Source organism: Propithecus coquereli, unplaced genomic scaffold (assembly GCF_000956105.1).
Source record: "Propithecus coquereli isolate 6110/MARCELLA unplaced genomic scaffold, Pcoq_1.0 Scaffold241, whole genome shotgun sequence".
In the NCBI taxonomy this organism is placed as follows: domain Eukaryota; kingdom Metazoa; phylum Chordata; class Mammalia; order Primates; family Indriidae; genus Propithecus; species Propithecus coquereli.
In genome coordinates, this window is record NW_012147964.1 from 829,138 (window position 1) to 847,299 (window position 18,162).

The following is an 18,162-nucleotide window of genomic DNA, read 5'->3' on the forward strand; positions in this document are numbered from 1 at the left end:
GGGTCACGTGCGCGCGCGCGCGGGGTCGCTGTGGGGGGGGCCGGGGCCGTCACAGGGTCACGTGGGCGGGAGGTGGGGGGCCTGGCCCTCCCGCGGCACCTCAAGTGGGCTTCTCGCCGGCGACCCCCCTGTAGGGGGTAGGGCCTCACCGGGGGTCACAGAGAGCGGCCCCTGGATGTGCAGGGGTTCCTGGAGCTCGGACACTCAGTTTGGGACCACCCCCATTAGGACACGTGGGGGCATGCTTTGCTCTCCACGTTAGGGGAAAGGGTTATGTTTGACCCCAGCCCAATCCCATTTCTGTCGCTTCCCTAGGAAGAAGGGACTTTGGGGGTCGGGAGGGGGAGTCCTCCTCTCAAGTCCGGAAAGTGGGTAGGGGACCTTTTTGCGGCCGGGGTGGCAGAGCACTTGGGCGAAATGGGGAAGATGGGCATAGGGACTGGCTCTTGGATGCTTTGGGTGGCTTCACCCGTGGTCTCTGTCTTTCTGGAAAAGAGGGGAGGGTCCCACCATCCTGTTTTGAGTCGTGATGACAACAAGGAGGTGTCAGATGCTGGGGTGTCTGACCTCCCCGGCTCCATTCGCTACCTCCCCACGGCCTGGAGGGGTGGGGGCCCATAGAATGGGAGGACTTTGCCGCCCTTTCAGGAAGCAGACCCGCTGAGGCCGATTGAGTGCTCTCGGGGGCTGTCCCAATGCCTCCGGGCTGGGACTGGCTCCTCCCAAGGTGGGAGGTTCCGTTAGGTGAATGCCTGTGTTCCCACCCTGTGTGGTCGGCCTCTGGCTTCCTCACCTTTGGCGCTGGGTGGGTCCTAACGTGCATTTGATCTGGTTGTCCACCGAACTGTCTTGATTCTGGGGCAGCTTTAACTGTGGGAGTTGGAGCTGTCATTTGGGGTGGGATAAGCCCTATCTGGGCACCCCAACAGCTTTGGCTCAAGGTGAGCGTTAAAAAAATTGAGAAAGGTAGAAAGATAGATCCTGAGCTCAGGTTTGGGTTTCTAAACCACAGACAGACTCTAGTCTTAAGTTTGCTGAATTGAGGTTTATTTGAAGTTGCTCTTTATGTGTCTAAAATGTAGCATGTGTTCCAAAGGGGTCTTTTGTTTTGGTCAAAAGAGGATTTCTGATGCCTTGACACAACCACTTGCCTCCAATGTATTCAGTAAATTTATGCAAAGATTTTGCGAGTGGAGGGGATGAAGGAAAGTTGAACTCTGCAGCATCCCAGAAGAACCCGGGTGCAATCGCACTGTCTGGTTCTCTGCGCTGGGGCCACCAGGAGGAGGAAGTGTCTGAAAGCTCTTGCTCCTGGAGATGACCTGAGGACCCTCCCTGATACCCAAGCACCTATTCCTTTCACCCTTAGAACCAAGTCAATGGACTACAGCCAGGCCACAAACAATCTAGACACAAATCTCGGCGAAAGGGAAAAGGGGAATTTTGATATTCCTGGATAATTTGTGAGAGCATCGAGGCCTTAGGGAAGCACTGCTTGTAGGATGCCTTAACCAACAGGCTCTTCCCCACATCGTGGGGGGACCAGCTCCCAGGCCTCAGAGCGAGACCCAATGGGTTTTCATAACCCAGAGATGTGCTGAGAAGTTGACCTGAACACCATGGAGGGTGGTTTTGGTGATAATTCTTACTACTTTATTTCTAGATCGCAGCCAAAATTGGAGGCGATGCTGCTACAACAGTGAATAACAGCACTCCGGATTTTGGTTTTGGGGGCCAAAAGAGACAATTGGAAGATGGAGGTAACTCACTCCCTCTGCTGCTTTTAGCTTGGGGAAGGAGGGCTGGGGGCAGAAAGAGGAGCTTTTGTTTGAGTGTGGTTCAGAGTTTGAGGGGAGGGTCGGGGAGGACCGCTGCCGTTTGGTCTTTTAAAACCTCAGCAATCCCAGCTTTGTTCATTCTTTTTGTTCAGTCTGCCATCCTGAGGTATCAGGTGGCGGAGAGGAGGGCAGATTGCTTGTGACTAGGTCGAAGTTGTAAGTTCCCAAGATGATTCCTCCCCCTCTGGGAGGCAGAGGAAAAGTGGGGTGGGTTATTGAGGCCTGATGTGAAGTTTTGGCGGCCCTGGGGCATGCAGCATCGCCAAAGCAGCCAGAGAGCAACTCAAGATCAACTCCCTAGGTCTGTCCAGGACCCTGTGTGCCCCGAGGCAGGTCCAACCCTAAATCGGAAGGACCCAGGTGTCACCGTCATTGTTCACTTGATATAAAAGGCTTTTTTACTCTTAATGTTGGGAGATGAGTGAAGTCTGGGTCCACTTTGGAGTTCTCTTCTGGGCTCTTCTCTCCACTCTTGTGTTGGAGGTAGGGGAAGAGGGGAGTTGTTTGCCCAGGACATGTGGCACCAGCATCGGGTTTGAGGCAGCATGGGTGGGTGGGTGCTGCATCTGACATCCTCTCTTTGACAGATCAACCGGAGAGCAAGAAACTGGCCTCCCAGGGAGACTGTAAGTCCATCGGGTGATGCAGCCAGAGGGTCGCTTCGGGTCTTCAGAGGTTTTTAGGAGTTGGGGGCTAGAAGCACTGAGTAGACAGCAGCTATTCTTTATGGGGGCTCCTGGTGTTGATAGTCTGGGGCCCACGAGTTTTAGGGATCCCAGGACCCCCTAGAATTGAAGCAGAACTACTCTGTATGTGCTTTCGTGGGCGGGGCTTCACCACGCCCAGCAGGCACTTAAGCAGGCACGGGACCACTGACAAGCGCCAGTTGCCCCTGGGGCGGGCAGGGTTGGGTGCCCAGAGAGGAGCTAAGCCAGTCTTTCTTTTGGGTTTTTTTCTCTGCAGCGATCAGTTCTCAGCTTGGACCCATCCATCCTCCCCCAAGGTAAGTCGTAGTTTGGGGCACACATTGGTTTCTCGTCTGTTGGCCATCTCTGGCCTTTCTGAGTGGCTTGAGGGGTACGGTTCTGCCCAAGGCTATACCGGTCCAGGGCTTTATCTCCCATCCCTGGTTGACCAGGGAGTACACAGACAGGGTGGGAAGGCAGGGGAGCTGTGTCTGTTCCTCATGCCTCCTGTCTGCGGTGCTGTGGGAAGGAGAGGCGGTGGCAGTCCACTGTGTGGACGGAAGAGCGGTCTCTGCACCCTGGTGCTTCCTCCACTGGGCTGGGACTCCCAGAAGCACCGATGTCTGTCCTCCCAGAAGAGGCTGGGAAGGACCTTGTTTTTCTCCCACCTCTTAACGCACATGCTTGTCCGCTGGGCATCGGCAGAGTGTAGGGGGCTTTGCCACCTTTTTGCCGCCCCAGGTGGAGTTAGATAAATCTGACATAGGTCGTGTGTGAATTGTCATGGTTTTTCTTTTTTCTTTTTTGTTTTTAATGGGCGATAGTTTTGTAAAATACAGTAAAAACAATTTACTAGGGAAAGAAAACAAAAAGGATACACAGCTAACTATTTTTATTATTACAAGAGTCAACAGACAGAAAATGACTCTGTCAGCTTGCTGGAAACGTGTCTGAGTCCTTGCTGTTGTCCTGAGTCAGTGGGACAGCGCCGGGCCATGGGTCACACTGCCCGGCCCAAGCCTCTCACGGCACAGATGGGGAAACTGAGGCCTTGAAGTTTTGTGATGTGTGTGTGGTCAGACTGCTTAGGCCTGTGGGGTCCTGGTCCCTGCGTTGTAGGAAGCAAGATCTGCAGCCAGAAGTGTCAAGGGCCGATGGGGACAGGGCCCTGGCTTCAGGAGACCTTCTAGGTCATCAGTCCTCCTCCTTTCCCACTTGAGACTGACTATCGTTGTCTCTCCTTGTAGGACTTCAATGACAGAAGAGTACAGGGTCCCAGACGGCATGGTGGGCCTAAGTGAGTTGTGGGTCACCTTGGTCGGGGAGGCCCAATACCGCCCCCTTTGCCTCTCAGGGACAGTGTCTCTGAGCCCCTGCCAGCCCAGAAGCCCTGGTCTGAGAGGGGCTCCTGTATCCTGCTCTCATTTGTCCTTCTGTCACCCTGTCTGGGCAGGTGGCACAAGGGAGCTTGGGATGGCTGCTGCCCAACTTAGTATCTGAGGGGCTGGGGACCCTGCACACAGGGGTCTCAGTTCCAGGCTCCCTCGGTCAACCTCTGTTTTCTTCCTTTTTTTCTTTCTGCTCTACCTAGTCATTGGCAGAGGAGGTGAACAAATCAACAAAATCCAGCAGGATTCGGGCTGCAAAGTACAGATTTCTCCAGGTACGAGAGGACCAGGTTCCCACCAGAACGGGGGCTGGGGTTGGGTCAGGCTCTTTGCACTTTTCTTTAGTCCCTTAATTTCTTGTTTAATTACTTATCTTCTGCTGGGTCTGTATAGGTGTGACACAAGCAGGCGTTTGTAGGTGCCTGCTACGCCGGGCTCACTCGGCTAGTACAGCCCTATGACGGGTAGCTGTGACTTTTTTTTTTCCCCCTTTACTTTTTACAGTTGGTGGGGACGGACTGAGGCGGGAGGTCTAGAATTGAGCACAGGGTGCCTCATTGCAGTAGGTTGCCACCTGAGATAGCCCGTGGGCGGGAATACACGAAGCAGGGATGGTGGGCTAGCTTGAGGTCAGGCCTGGGTTCCAGTCCCAGTTCTGGCCGCACATCTGATCTCGGACCAGTTACTGACCTCCTTGAATCTCGGATTCCTGAGCTGCAACACGCCGGCTCAGCAGGCGTTTCTGGAGACTTGGTCTCACGTCTGTGAGATGCGTTGTCTGTAGAAGAGGCTCGTGTGATGCCCAGTGCTGGTGGAGGCGGCCTGTGTCTTCAGCCTTCTGGAATCCGCCTCTCCCTCCACCTGATCTTTTTCCCTAAAAGTTCCTCCCGTACTGACTTTAAGCTTCCTGACCTTGGCCTTGCTTCACACAGCCTCCCCGGTGTTCGGGGGCAGTACATGGATTCGTCAGGCTGCCGAATGGCAACACAAGTGGCCGTGGGTTATTCTGAAGTGTCCTCGTCTCCAGGCCTTTCTGTTCCCGCAGGCCACAGAGGGCACTAACCCTATCTCCTCTTCCCTCCAGACAGTGGTGGCCTCCCCGAGCGCAGTGTGTCCTTGACAGGAGCCCCAGAATCTGTGCAGTAAGTCCTGGGCTGGACCCTCGGTGTGACGGGGGGAGCAGGTGGAAGCCCTCCTAATGCCCCTGAAAGGCGGGGGTGACTCCATGCCACATCCTCCCCTCCTGCCCCTTCCAGAGAGTTGTAGGAACAGGTTGATTCCCCAGAGTCCTGAGATCTGGGAGACCAGCCAGCCAGGCCCCAGTGCCTGGCCCCTCGTCATCCCTCAGATATGCACGTTGGGGTCACCTTCCTTTTGAGCCGGGTGGGCCCCTGGGCCGGTGCTCTGTCTCAGATGGAAGCACCCATTCTTCCCCTTCCCAGGAAAGCAAAAATGATGCTGGATGACATTGTGTCTCGGGGCCGTGGGGGCCCCCCAGGACAGTTCCACGACAACGCCAACGGGGGCCAGAATGGGACGGTGCAGGAGATCATGATCCCCGCGGGAAAGGCCGGCCTGGTCATCGGCAAGGGCGGGGAGACCATCAAGCAGCTGCAGGTGAAGGGGGTCCCGGGCAGCAGGCCCGGTCCTGGCACTTTTCCTCCCTGTGTCTGCAGCCCCCCACCCCCGCCGGCTCCTGTGCCAGCAGCTTTTATCCTTTTGCATGATGCCTGCACCAGCCCCAGAAGGTTCTGTGAAAGCCCAGCACTAACCGTTAACATTGCTTGTAAAGGAACGAGCTGGAGTGAAGATGATTCTAATTCAGGATGGTTCCCAGAACACGAATGTGGACAAGCCTCTCCGGATCATCGGGGACCCTTACAAAGTGCAGGTGACTGTGCTTGGGGGTGTGGGGGATTCTGGAGGGGGGCTGGCGGTGGGTGGGGGCACCCACAGGCTGTGCGAACAGGTAAACATGGAGTTTTCGAGATTACTGGCTTTGAAGTCAGCTCTGACTCTCTGTTTTCTCATCTGGAAAACGGGGCTGTTGTCGATGCCTGCCCATTAGGGTGGCAAAGAGCTCAGCAGGGTGCTGAGTTGGGCGCAGCAAAGATGTGCGGGCTTTCACTAAGGCCTGTGTCCCCTGCGGGGCACTGAGGGGCGGCAGGGCTTGCCCACAGCGACTGTGCCCCGTGTGTTTGCAGCAAGCCTGCGAGATGGTAATGGACATCCTCCGGGAACGCGACCAAGGCGGCTTTGGGGACCGGAATGAGTACGGCTCTCGGATTGGTGGAGGCATCGATGTGAGTGGGGCCCCCATGGGGATGGCTCCTTGTGGCCCACAGGCAGCAGAGCTGCAAGACAGACCCGGCTGACTTTGTCCCCCCGCAGGTGCCGGTGCCCAGGCATTCCGTGGGGGTGGTCATCGGCCGGAGCGGAGAGATGATCAAGAAGATCCAGAACGACGCCGGCGTGCGGATCCAGTTTAAGCAGGGTCGGGGCTTGGACGGCGGGTGGGGCGGGTGGGGCAGCCAGTCTTACCCCTGCCACCAGCAGCCTGCCCCGGGAGGCAAGCTCTGAGCAGCTTGGCACTAGGGTCAGCCCATTGGCCTCATTGGGGCACCTCCTTCCTCCCAGTCCAGCCATTGGGCACGCCTGTCCTTCCCTGTGTGGGACAGCTGCCGACGCGTGGTCTTTCCAAGCCCAGATGGACTGTGTGTTTGTTCCCGTCCAATCCCCCACCAAACAGCCCAGCCTGACAGGGCAGCCCAGTGAGCAGTGAGCTGGGTCGGGTCACTGTCCCTCAGCTCTGGGCTCTGCTTGGCAGGTCTGAGCAGCCTGCAGCGAGGAGCAGGCCCTCTGCTGCTCTTCAAGGGTGGATTGTTCTGGGGAACTCACGGGTTAGTTCTGGGGTGACACATGCTGGACAAAGCCTCAGCCGCCACCCTACCTTGGCTGTTCGGTTTCCTTCTGGGGACGTGGGCCTGGCCCTGCCCCAATCGTGCGTGAGTGGAGTCAGGGAGAGTGGGCCGAGTGTAGATGCCACGTCACATGCTCTGGCTCCACACGGAGTCTGCCCTGAACAGGCGATACTGCGGGGGGTTGGAGGTTGGCTTTTCTTTTAAATCAGTCTCTTTACTCTCTTGGTGGCGGCCCCAGATGACGGGACAGGTCCTGACAAGATAGCCCACATAATGGGGCCCCCGGACAGGTGCGAGCACGCGGCCCGGATCATCAACGACCTCCTCCAGAGTCTCCGGGTAAGGTCTGGGGGTGCTGGGAGCAGCAGGGGGTGCTGGGAGGAAGCCAGCCCAGTCTGCCAGCCCAGTCTGCCAGGGGCGCTACAGGGCCAGCTGCCATCCTGTATTCACCCTCCACCCTCCACTTTGCTGTCTTGCAGAGTGGTCCCCCAGGCCCTCCCGGGGGTCCTGGCATGCCCCCAGGGGGCCGGGGCCGAGGAAGAGGCCAAGGCAACTGGGGGCCCCCTGGCGGGGAGATGACCTTCTCCATCCCCACTCACAAGTGCGGGCTGGTCATTGGCCGAGGTGAGCATGGTCCCTCTGCCCTGTCCGCTGCACCCTGCTGCCACCCGACACCCCCAGCCCTCCCTTCACAGTCTGGCTCCACAGGTGGAGAGAACGTGAAAGCCATAAACCAGCAGACAGGCGCCTTCGTAGAGATCTCCCGGCAGCTGCCGCCCAACGGGGACCCCAACTTCAAATTATTCATCATCCGGGGCTCACCCCAGCAGATCGACCACGCCAAGCAGCTCATCGAGGAGAAGATCGAGGTGGGCTTCGAGGGGGCTTCAGGTGCTTGGGCTACATGCCCCTCGCCCTCCCTGCTCACTCTGTCTGCTGCTCCTCCCTCCAGGGTCCTCTCTGCCCAGTGGGACCAGGCCCAGGGGGCCCAGGCCCTGCCGGCCCGATGGGGCCCTTCAACCCGGGGCCCTTCAACCAGGGGCCACCAGGGGCCCCCCCTCAGTGAGTATTGCTCTCAGCTCCCCGGGCTTTGGGGCATGGGGGTTGCCGTGCAGGCCACAGGGGCGATAGGCCCCATTTCCAGTGACCCCCAAGAGAAGCCAGCTCCCCCACCAAAGGCCTGCTCGTTGGGGCCAGGTCCAGCGTGTTTTCATAGATTACCTTTGGAGAAGGTGCTGCTCACTTTCCACCTGTAAAGCCCACGCTCCTTCGGAGACGTTCTGTCTGTGCATAGTGAATTTTGGGGGCTCGTGTTTCCTGTCCTTGAGCCAACACCGTCTGTGTCCTTTGCATTACTGCCTGTGGCGTGCCCTCCCCAGGCGCCCCGGCCTCTGGCCTGCACCCAGCCCAGCACCATGGCTCACAAATCCCCTCTTCCCTCTCGTTGTGCAGCGCCGGGGGGCCCCCTCCTCACCAGTACCCACCCCAGGGCTGGGGCAACACCTACCCCCAGTGGCAACCGCCTGCGCCTCATGACCCAAGTAAGTGGCGTTCCCCCGGGCGAGGGCAAGACCTGGTCCCCACGCCCACCCCCTCAGCCCAGACTCACCTTCCTCCTACAGGCAAAGCGGCTGCTGCGGCCGCAGACCCCAACGCCGCCTGGGCCGCCTACTACTCACACTACTACCAGCAGCCCCCGGGCCCCGTGCCGGGCCCTGCGCCGGCCCCCGCGGCCCCGCCGACCCAGGGTGAGCCCCCTCAGCCCCCACCCACTGGCCAGTCGGACTATACGAAGGCGTGGGAGGAGTATTACAAAAAGATTGGTGAGTCTGTGGAGCGGCTGGAGGGGGGGGTTCAATCCTACCTGAGAGGGTGCCCTCTGACCCTTCCTGGTGCCCCCACAGGCCAGCAGCCCCAGCAGCCCGGAGCGCCCCCGCAGCAGGACTACACGAAGGCCTGGGAGGAGTACTACAAGAAGCAGGGTGAGCAGCCGCCCGCTGTGTGGAGCTGGCGGGGGGGCAGGCGGCCCTCGCCCGTCGCCTCTCATACGCCCCTGTCCGCCCACAGCACAAGTGGCCACTGGCGGGGGTCCCGGAGCACCCCCGGGCTCCCAGCCAGACTACAGCGCGGCCTGGGCTGAGTACTACAGACAGCAGGCCGCCTACTACGGACAGACTCCAGGTCCCGGCGGCCCCCAGCCACCTCCCACACAGCAGGGACAGCAGCAGGCAAGTGGGAATTGCCACCCTCCTCCTCCTCCTTTTTCCTTCCAACCCCCGGCCACCGTCCATCCTGCCTTAGTGGGTAGCGCCGGAAATCCCTTCCCCTGCGGGGTGTGCCCTTGATGCCTGCAGCGGGGGCCGTGTGGCCAGAGGTCTCCGGGAGTCCCCACACGCCGCCGGGGAGCGTACGCTGGGTCCAGAGGTTAAATGAAGAGGCCTCCCTCCGCCAGCTGCTTGTTCCTGTGTCCCGCTGTCGTGATGCTGGGGGAGAGCGCGAGACAGACTGGCGGAACTTTGGAACTGCTGGGTAGTCCTGGGGTGGGGCGGGCGGGCGCTCCGCGGCGTCCCGTCGGCTGCCGATCACCCGCAATCTGGCCACTTGGGAAGAAAACGTCTATTTTTTTCCCTTCTCTGCATCACTTTTTTGGTTTTTGTTCTTTTTATTCTTTTATTTTTTAAACCCAAGATCTCTTTTCCCGTGTGTCCAAGTGACTGTGTTGCAGGCGGCCTGGCTCCGGCAGGGACGAGGGGCTGGCCAGGGCCCCCGCCCCGCCGCCGCCGGGCTCGGCCTCCGCGCTCGCGCTCGCCTCGTGTCCCGGTCTTGTCTGTGAAGTGGGCATGAAGATCGTTGCCACCTTCCAACCTACCTCACAGGGGTGTTGTGGGGACACCGTGATCTCTGACGTTGTTCATGTTGTGACGCGCCGGGAGCCGCCTGCCTTCCTGAGGACAGAGGGCACCCCTCCCCTCCAGCCCTGAGTGCGCTTCTCTCTCCCCGCCTCTGCCCTCTGCGGCCCCTGCTTCTCTCCTCCTGCTGTCCTGTCCTTCCTCCTCCATCAGGGAGCAGCGTGTGACTTCAGCCGAGGCCCCGAGCTCTTGACTAGACAGTTAACAGACAGCGTCCTTCCAGCCTGAGCCAGCCGCAGTTTGGGAGGGGGCTTCCTGGCCCCTGCGCTGGGGGGGTTCCAGCCCCTCCTCTTCCACCGCCCCCTAGTGTCCCGCCCTGCCCTCCCGGAGTGACCGATTCCTATCTCTCCCTCTCCGCAGGCTCAATGAATCGAATGAATGTGAACTTCCTCATCTGTGAAAAATCTTTATTTTTTTTCCATTTTGTTCTGTTTGGGGGCTTTTTTTTTTTTTTGGTTTGTTTGGCGAGAGAGCGATGGCTGCCGTGGGGGGTACCAGGGGAGCCCTCCAGCGAGCGGCTCTGGGGCGCGGCGGGGCGTGCCGGGCCCTCGCTCTCTCGCACATTCTGTGTGTGTCTCACATGCTTTTTCTTTCAAAATTGGTATCCTTCACGTTGAGCCAGCCATAAAAGATAGTGAGAACTAAATCTCTGCCAAAAAAAAAAATTTTTAAAGTTAAAAAACACAAAGCAAAACAAAACTTATAAAATTATATATATATATATTAAAAAAAATCTATACCCCCCACCCCCAGCCTTCCTCACACTGCCTCTCTGAGGATAAAGCAATTCATTTTCTCCCCACCACCCTTGGCCCTCTTCTTGTTTTTAAAATAAACTTTTAAAAAGGAAAAAAAAGTCAACTCTTGCTATTTCTTTTTCTTAGTTAGCGTTGGAACATTCCTTGGACCAGGTGTTGGTATTGCAGGACCCCCCAGCAGCCGAGCCCCCCTCTCTCCTCCTCCTCCTCCTTCTCTTCCTCCTCCTCCCCCCTGGCTCAGCTCCCCGCGGCCCCGCCCGTCCCCCCTCCCAGGACTGGTCTGGTCTGTTGTCTTTTCATCTGTTCAAGAGGAGATTGAAACTGAAAACAAAATGAGAACAAAACAAACAAAAAAAATTGTACGGCAGTTTTTACTTTTTATCGCTCGTTTTTAACTTCACAAATAAATGATAACAAAACCTCCCCGTGTCTACCGGATGCTGTCTGTCTGTCTCTCTCTTTCCCCACTAACTTTCTCCTTAGTTCCCCATAGTTTTGACGCAGATGTTTGTTCTTTATAGATGTTGGGGGGAAAAAAGCCTGATAATGGTCATTGGAGATTATGAGCTTTGTGGGGATTTTTGTAAGAAAACAAATATAAAATAGTTTTCTGCAGGTGCATTGTGCTTTCTTAACTCTCACTCTCTCCCCCCCTTTTTTTTTGGTTAAATAAAGTGCTTTTTGTTTAAAAAAAAAAAAAACAAAGCTGCGTGCCGGCCGCAGTTGTGTTTGGGGGAACAAGGCTCAGCTGGTGAGACGAGGTGGGGTCCCCCGAGACTTCGGAGGGCTGTGCCCAGGAGTGCTGTCTTCCCCAGCCTGGTCCCTCCCCTCTCCGAACATGGGGAACAGGGTCCCCAGGGACAGGTGTTCCCATGGATGCGGCCGCCATGGCAGTGCTGCACCTCACGGGGCAGCCTGGGTCCAGCCCATTTCGCTAAGGTTTGAGGCCCTGAGGTGGGAGCTGGCCTGTGCCAGTGCTTGCTGGCAGGCTGCAGCCTCCCCAGGACGAGGGGACTGGACAGGAGGTGGCAGGGGGCGCTGAGGGGCCACCTGAGCTGTCTGCCCTGGGGGTGCATCCCGAGGCGAGGTCTCAGGTCAGCGGTTGGTACCCACAGGCTGATGGCACCAAGCAGGAGCCACTAACAGCTCCTGCCTCTAGGTGGGGCTGTTGCAGCCCCCAGGGCCTCAACCAGGTGTGTCAGGCACCTGCGCCTGTGGGCATGTTCGTTGGTGGCCTCTGGTCAATTTTCCTAGTGGGAAAATGCACCGGGGAAGAGGGAAGCTGTTGCTCTGAGGTCATGAGGGGCACTGGTCCCTCACCAGAGGTCTCACCTCCAGGCCCTGTGCCCCTCTTGGACAGGTTCGGGGCGAGGCGCACGGCCAAGCCCCCAGCCCCTCCCATCTCTCTACAGACTTTCGATGACGGAGCAGCACTTGGCAAAGATGTTCTCTGGTGCCTCTTCTGCCAGGATCTAGGGAAGGGGGCAGAGGTCAGGTCTGAGTCCTGGGGCAGGGACATCTCTCTCCCAGCCCGACCAGCCTGGGAACAGCCCGGGCAGGTGAGGAGAGAGGGTCAGGGCAGGTGGGGAGAGCGCGGTCGGATGTTACTAACTGCTGTGCAGAGACGCCGTGGGGCAGAGGGTGTGTGGGGAGTCACCCTCCAACTCCCCCGTCCCCTGCCCGCGGGAGCCAAGGCTGGTTCTGGGGAGGGGACGCATTGCTGTCCCTCAGTTGAGCCTGGGCTGGGGCAGGAGAAGACATCTCAGACGTTTATCTTCAAGTGGGGACAAGGACATTGCCAAAGTCCTTTTATCTTCCTAACTGGAAGGTACAGGAGCTGGGTGGGTCACCTTAAGAACGTTAAGCTATGGTTGTGTCCACCTTGAGAATACAGGTGGCCAGATTTGAGCCGCACCGCCTTTGACCCTTGGCCATGACCTTATGTTCTTTGGCTGGGTTCTGAAATGTCTTTAATTGGCAGCGTTCTGGAGCCGGTCATCGTGCTTAGACCTTAAACGTCATGACAGCCCCACAGGCCGCAGCCTGCACTGACTCCGGGAAGAAACGGCAACCCTCAGAGTACACGCGGGAACTGGCCCCCGGGCACCCCGAGCTGCTCAGGCCCAACTCGCTCCCGGGGGGCTGGGGGTGCAGCGAGCAGGGAGCACTTACGTTTCGCAGCAGGCTCTTCTGCTGGTAGAAGGTCAGGACGGGCTCGCACAAGGTGTAGTGCGTCTCCAGGCGCTGGTGGATGGCTGGCTCCGAGTCGTCCGCCCGGCGTTCCACCTGGCCCCTGCGCAGCACGCGCCGGACCATGGTCTCCATGGAGCAGTCGAACACCATGACGACGTCGGGGGCCCGGCCCACCTAGGCATCCAACCAAGGGCACCGTGAGGATGGGGCTGGACGCACTGGCCCTCGAGCCCCAGCTCCCCCAAAGACCGGCCGTCTAGGACCAACACACAGGCAGGTAAAACATCATCAGCCCTCCCTCGTGTATTTTATTTTTTTAGTTTTGAGTTTTACGTATTTATCTTTCGGAGAGGCAGCACAGGCTGTTTGCAGCCAAACCACACACACACACACACACACACACACACACACACACAGGGAGCGGGGAAGCGTCTCCTCGCTGTCCCCAGCCACCCGCCCCTGGCATCTCCCTCTGCAGCTCTGTCAGGTGTGTAGGGTACCAGCAAATGCAGTCCCGATGTTCTTTCCCACCTTTTCATACAAACGGGAAAGACACTGCCTCCCCTGTGACTTCACTCACTTAGCAGAGTTCAAGATGGTTCCACGTTGGCATGTAAGGCGTTTGCTGATCCTTTTTGTTGTTGTTGTTGAGACAGAGTCTCGCTCTCTGCCAGGCTGGCGTGCCGTGGCGTCATCACAGCTCACTGCAGCCTCCAACTCCTGGGCTCAAGCGATCCTCCTGCCTCAGCCTCCCGAGTGGCTAGGACTACAGACGCCACCACCACACCTGGCTAATTTTTCTATATTTGGTAAAGACAGGGTCTCACTCTTGCTCAGGCTGTATGTATTTCCATTTAACCCAGCAATTCCTCTCCTAAGAATCTACCTCAAGGATACTAGCAAAAAGATTAAATGAAATGCAAAGGTTATTTAGTGTGGCCTTGTCTGTAGTGGCAAAGGATTGGAAACAACTTCCTGTCCATAGGAGGTCAGCTGAATGCACAATTGTGTGGCCACATGATAGAATACTACGCAGGTGTAAAAAGGAACAAGGAAGATTTTTTGACACTGATGTGAGATCTTCAGGATCTATCGTAAAGTGAAAAAACAAGTGAAGAATCGTATACACAGAATGCAAAGGAGGAACACACACATGCACACACCTACTTTGTATTTACAAAAAGAAACAGCAGGCCGGGTGCAGTGGCTCACTCCTGTAATCCTAGCACTCTGGGAGGCCAAGGTGGGAGGATCGCTTGAGCTCTGGAGTTCAAGACCAGCCTGAGCAAGAATGAGACCCCATCTCTCCTAAAAATAGAAAAATTAGCCAGGCGTGGTGGCATGTGCCTGTAGTCCCAGCTACTTGGGAGGCTGAAGCAGGAGGATCACTGGAGCCCAGGAGTTGGAGGCTGAAGTGAGCTATGATGATGCCACTGCACTCCAGCCTGGACAACACAGCAAGACTCTGTCTCAAAAAAAAAAAGAAAAAGAAAAGAAAGAAACAGCAGAAGGACAAACCAAGAACTAATGAAAAAGGATCCCTATGGGGGTGGGAGTAGATGGCGATAGAAACAAGATCTCTCTGGATGTACCTTTCTATGCACCTTTGACTTTGGAATCATGAAATAATTCACCAGTTCAAAAATTAAAAGCAATCTCTAAACATTGAAAAACAAACTGAAACAAATGACCCAACAGTGTATCAATTTCATTACATAACTACACAGAGAAAATAATTATTTCAAGTGACCCAGTATTTGTACAGTGCATCCATAGAGGGAGAGTCCGCCCTCCATATCTGTGGGCTCCACATCCATGGATTTAACCAACCAAAGACTGAAAATATTCAGGGGAAAAACAACTGCATCTGTACTGAACAAGTACAGATTTTTTTTCCTGGTCATTATTCCCTAAACAATACAGCGTAACAAATATTTACATAGCGTTTACATTGTACTACATCTTATAAGTAACCTAGAGATTTAGTGTACAGGAGGAGCTGTGTAGGTTGTATGCAAACGCTACCACCATCTTATATCAGAGACTTGAGCATTCGTGGATTGTGGCATGCAAGGGAAGGCCTGGAGCCAATCCCACCCAGATATCGTGGGACAACTGGTTTTTTTTTTTTTTTGAGACACATCTCGCTCTGTTGCCCTGGCTGGAGTGCAGTGGCATCAGTCTAGCTCACTGCAGCCTCAAACTCCTGGGCTCAAGTGATCCTCCTGCCTCAGCCTCCCCAGTAGCTGGGACTACAGGAACATGCCACCACGCCTGGCTAATTTTTCTATTTTTAGTAGAGACGGGGTCTCGCTGTTGCTCAGGCTGGTCTCGAACTCCTGAGCTCAAGCGATCCTTCCACCTCGGCCTCCCAGAGCGCTGGGGTTACAGGCCTGAGCCAACACGCCCGGCCAGACAACTGGATTTCATATAAGGAGAACGATAGCTGCAAAGAAATTTTCAGCTTCCTTCAGTAGTTTCATTCTTTTTAAAATTTCTTTTTACATTTTAAAAATTGACACATAATAACTGTACATGTTTATGGGCTACATAGTGATGTCTCCATATATACAAAGTAGTTTTATTCTTCGTAGTTAATACTGGTATATTGGTTTGAAACTATTTTGTAGCTAATGGTATCATGCAAATGAGTACATTAATGGTATTAGGAACCGAAATGTTTAGGGAAAGAGAAAAGACCGGGAAAAACACTAAATGTTACATGTGAACTGGAAGTATCAGGATAAAACTGTGATTCCCTTTTTTTTTTTTTCCCCTCCTTTCAAGAGTATATGTTTCCAGCCGGTTGCGGTGGCTCACGCCTGTAATCCTAGCACTCTGTGAGGCCAAGGGGGGAGGATTGCTTGAGGTCAGCAGTTTGAGACCAGCCTGAGCAAGAGCGAGACCCCATCTCTACTAAAAATAGAAAAATTGGCCGGGCACGGTTGCGCATGCCTGTAGTCCCAGCTACTCGGGAGGCTGAGGCAGGAGGATTGCTTGAGCCCAGGAATTTGAGGTTGCTGTGAGCTAGGCTGACGCCACGGCACTCTACCCAGGGCGACAGATCAAGACCCTGTCTCAAAAAACAAAAACAAAAAAACAACACCCTCAAATCCTCTTTTATCCCACACTGCAGGTGGCACTTTGGGAAGCACCAACCCAGACAGAAAGACTCCTGTCCCTGGGTGTTTTGGGGACTGTACCCGATGCTCCCACATAGTCCAACTTGATTATAATAACCAGAGCTACACATGCGTCCTCTGGGCATGTCGCCCGCTGTCCCGTGAGCGGGAGTGGAGTGGAGTGGAGTGGAGTGGAGTGGAGTGGAATGCTTCCGGGGGCAGGAGGGGTTGGTGCGTATTCATTCGACCTACACTTACGCACGGCCACCACGGGCCATGCCAGCCTCCAAGTATAAACAGCCATGGGCCTCGGCCCCTTGGAGCTGGCATTCTCATGGCAGATGTGACTGAAGCAATCCAAGAGACATGCGAAACTGCCACCGGAACACACCCCGCCCCAGGTCATAGAGAAGCTTCTAGTTTTTCTGTCCACGTTGGCAGAAGAGGAAACAGAGGCTCCAAGAGTTGAGTCATTCTCATGGGCTGCAGGATAAGGCAGGAGCTGGCCGAGTGGGATGGGAGCCCCTGACTCCAAAAAAGCCCTGTTGCCCATGGGGCAGGAGGCAACCTCAGGAAACCTTTTCCTCCTTGGGCCTCAATTTCCCCATCTGTAAAATAGGGGTGACGGCTCTAGGGATGTCGGGCAACTCAGAACCTCTGGGCAGACGCCAAGGCAGAGGCACCACAAGCTCGAATGCCTGCAGGGGGGACCCTGGCAAGGCAGGGAAGGCACACCCCTTCCGTGGTCTCCCGGTGAAGAGGTTACAATCGGGGCCAGGGAGTGGGGCTGCCTGGACTTCAGTCCTGCCTCTGCCGCCTCAGCGGTGTGACCCTGGGCAAGCTCCCCGACCCCGCTGCGAAAGATCGGGATGTAACGGGCGCGGGCGCCTGGAACGTTCGGGAGGATGAGTTCATCCGTGCAGTGTTGGGAGCGGCGCTGGGCTGGGTGAAAGCTCAGGGAGCATTCACGCTGCTGTTGCCATGGGGACGTGCAGGCCCCGCGTTGCCAAGTCAGTCGGTTTTCAAGAGGAGCTGCGGGTTTTGATGTGGAGGCGCCCCATTGTCGAGTGTTGGCCGAGAATGCAAAAAAGGAAACGCGAAAGGCTGCACGGTCCAGACCCAACGCGTCGGCGGTCGACCAAAGGGAGGTCGGCGTTTGCAGCCTCTGCTCTGAGACTTTGCGGCCACCTGTGGAATCCTTCGGTTGGGCACCTGCTGTTGGTCAGGCCAGGTGCTGGCCTGGGGCAGAGGCCGGCAGAGAAACGAATTGGCCTTTGCCCTCGAGGAACTCCCAGTCCAGGAGAGGGCGCCCGAGACTTGCTCTTTTTTTTCCTTTTCTTTCTTTCTTTTTTTTGGGGGGGAGGGGCTGGAGTGCAATGGGGTCATCAGAGCTCACTGCAGCCTCGAACTCCTGGGCTCATGTGATCCTCCTGCCTCAGCCTCCTGAGTAGCTGGGACCACAGGCACAGATGAATGAATAACTATATTCATTCATTCATTCATTGAGAGGAGGCTGAGCCCACTGGCTACTCAGTGGGCAAATGATTCATCCACCAGGTGCCAGGAACCAGGCAGGAAGATACGGAAATAACCTTCTCCTTGCCCTCAGAGAGCTTGCTAGTGCCTTACCTGAGTTCTAGAAGCTTCCAAGCCCCTGACTGTCCCTTGATAACAGAATGCTCCATTTTCCTCTAGGCACCTACTCTCCCGGGAGGCTCAGCCCCTCTGGTCTGCAGGCAGCGCAGCCTTACGCCAGGTGGGGAGGGACACACGCACACACACGCACACATACTTTGGGGTCACTCACGATGCGCTCAAACTCCTGGGCCTGCTTCAGCTCCCGGGGGAAGCCGTCGATGAGGAAGCCCCGGCTCTCTGGGTGGGACAACATGTTGTCACTGACCATATCTAAGATGATGCCCTGGGAAGGAAGAAGGTGGATTCAGTGCCCAAGGGCCCATCTCTTCCCCCCGACCCTCACCCTGGGGTGTCCAATTTCTACAAGGGTCACCCTAGCAAGCTCTGGTCCTCAGGTGGTGATGAGGTGACAATGTCCGCTAAGTGCGCCCTGGATTCTGGGTCTGCTCTGATGTCCTAGGGAGACCATTGCTGAGAACTGGGCGGCCAATGGATGACTGGGTGGGTGTCTGCCAGATGCCGGGCTTGCTGGGTGTCATTTAATCCGTGTTTGAGGTACCGAGTTTCCCTGCATGTCACAGGTGAGGAAGCAGCTTTGGACGGGGCCAGTGATAGTCGCAGAGTGATGAAGGAAATAAACACTTGCTAATTTTATTGGATGATTCTTAAGTGCCAGGTGTTCTGCTAAAAGCTCGATAGGGGTGACGTC

The 18,162-nt window shown here is 56.2% G+C and overlaps 1 protein-coding gene across 2 annotated transcripts; it reads left to right on the forward strand.

The window, feature by feature from the left end:
• Window positions 1-1,666: 1,666 nt before the first annotated feature.
• Window positions 1,667-10,923, forward strand: KHSRP (KH-type splicing regulatory protein). Of its 2 annotated transcripts, XM_012646287.1 has the most exons (19): window positions 1,667-1,760; window positions 2,426-2,464; window positions 2,802-2,841; window positions 3,772-3,821; window positions 4,116-4,187; window positions 4,997-5,054; window positions 5,355-5,529; window positions 5,705-5,803; window positions 6,117-6,215; window positions 6,304-6,406; window positions 7,072-7,172; window positions 7,313-7,457; window positions 7,542-7,702; window positions 7,786-7,895; window positions 8,286-8,374; window positions 8,456-8,656; window positions 8,738-8,815; window positions 8,901-9,061; window positions 10,103-10,923. In XM_012646287.1, the coding sequence occupies exons 4-19, from the start codon at window positions 3,779-3,781 to the stop codon at window positions 10,109-10,111; spliced, it is 1,704 nt and encodes a 567-aa protein (XP_012501741.1). In that variant the 5' UTR covers window positions 1,667-1,760; window positions 2,426-2,464; window positions 2,802-2,841; window positions 3,772-3,778; the 3' UTR covers window positions 10,112-10,923. The 2 variants fall into 2 exon arrangements, with proteins under 2 accessions (XP_012501741.1, XP_012501740.1); XM_012646286.1 differs by having other exon boundaries at window positions 8,901-10,923.
• The last annotated feature ends 7,239 nt before the right edge of the window (window positions 10,924-18,162 follow it).

Coding starts and splice junctions, on each gene's coding strand:
- KHSRP (XM_012646286.1), top strand. CDS start 3,779: ATGACAGAAGAGTACAGGGTCCCAGACGGCATGGTGGGCCTAA. Junction 7,896..8,285: donor CCACCAGGGGCCCCCCCTCA/GTGAGTATTGCT, acceptor CTCGTTGTGCAG/CGCCGGGGGGCCCCCTCCTC. Junction 8,375..8,455: donor GCCTGCGCCTCATGACCCAA/GTAAGTGGCGTT, acceptor TTCCTCCTACAG/GCAAAGCGGCTGCTGCGGCC.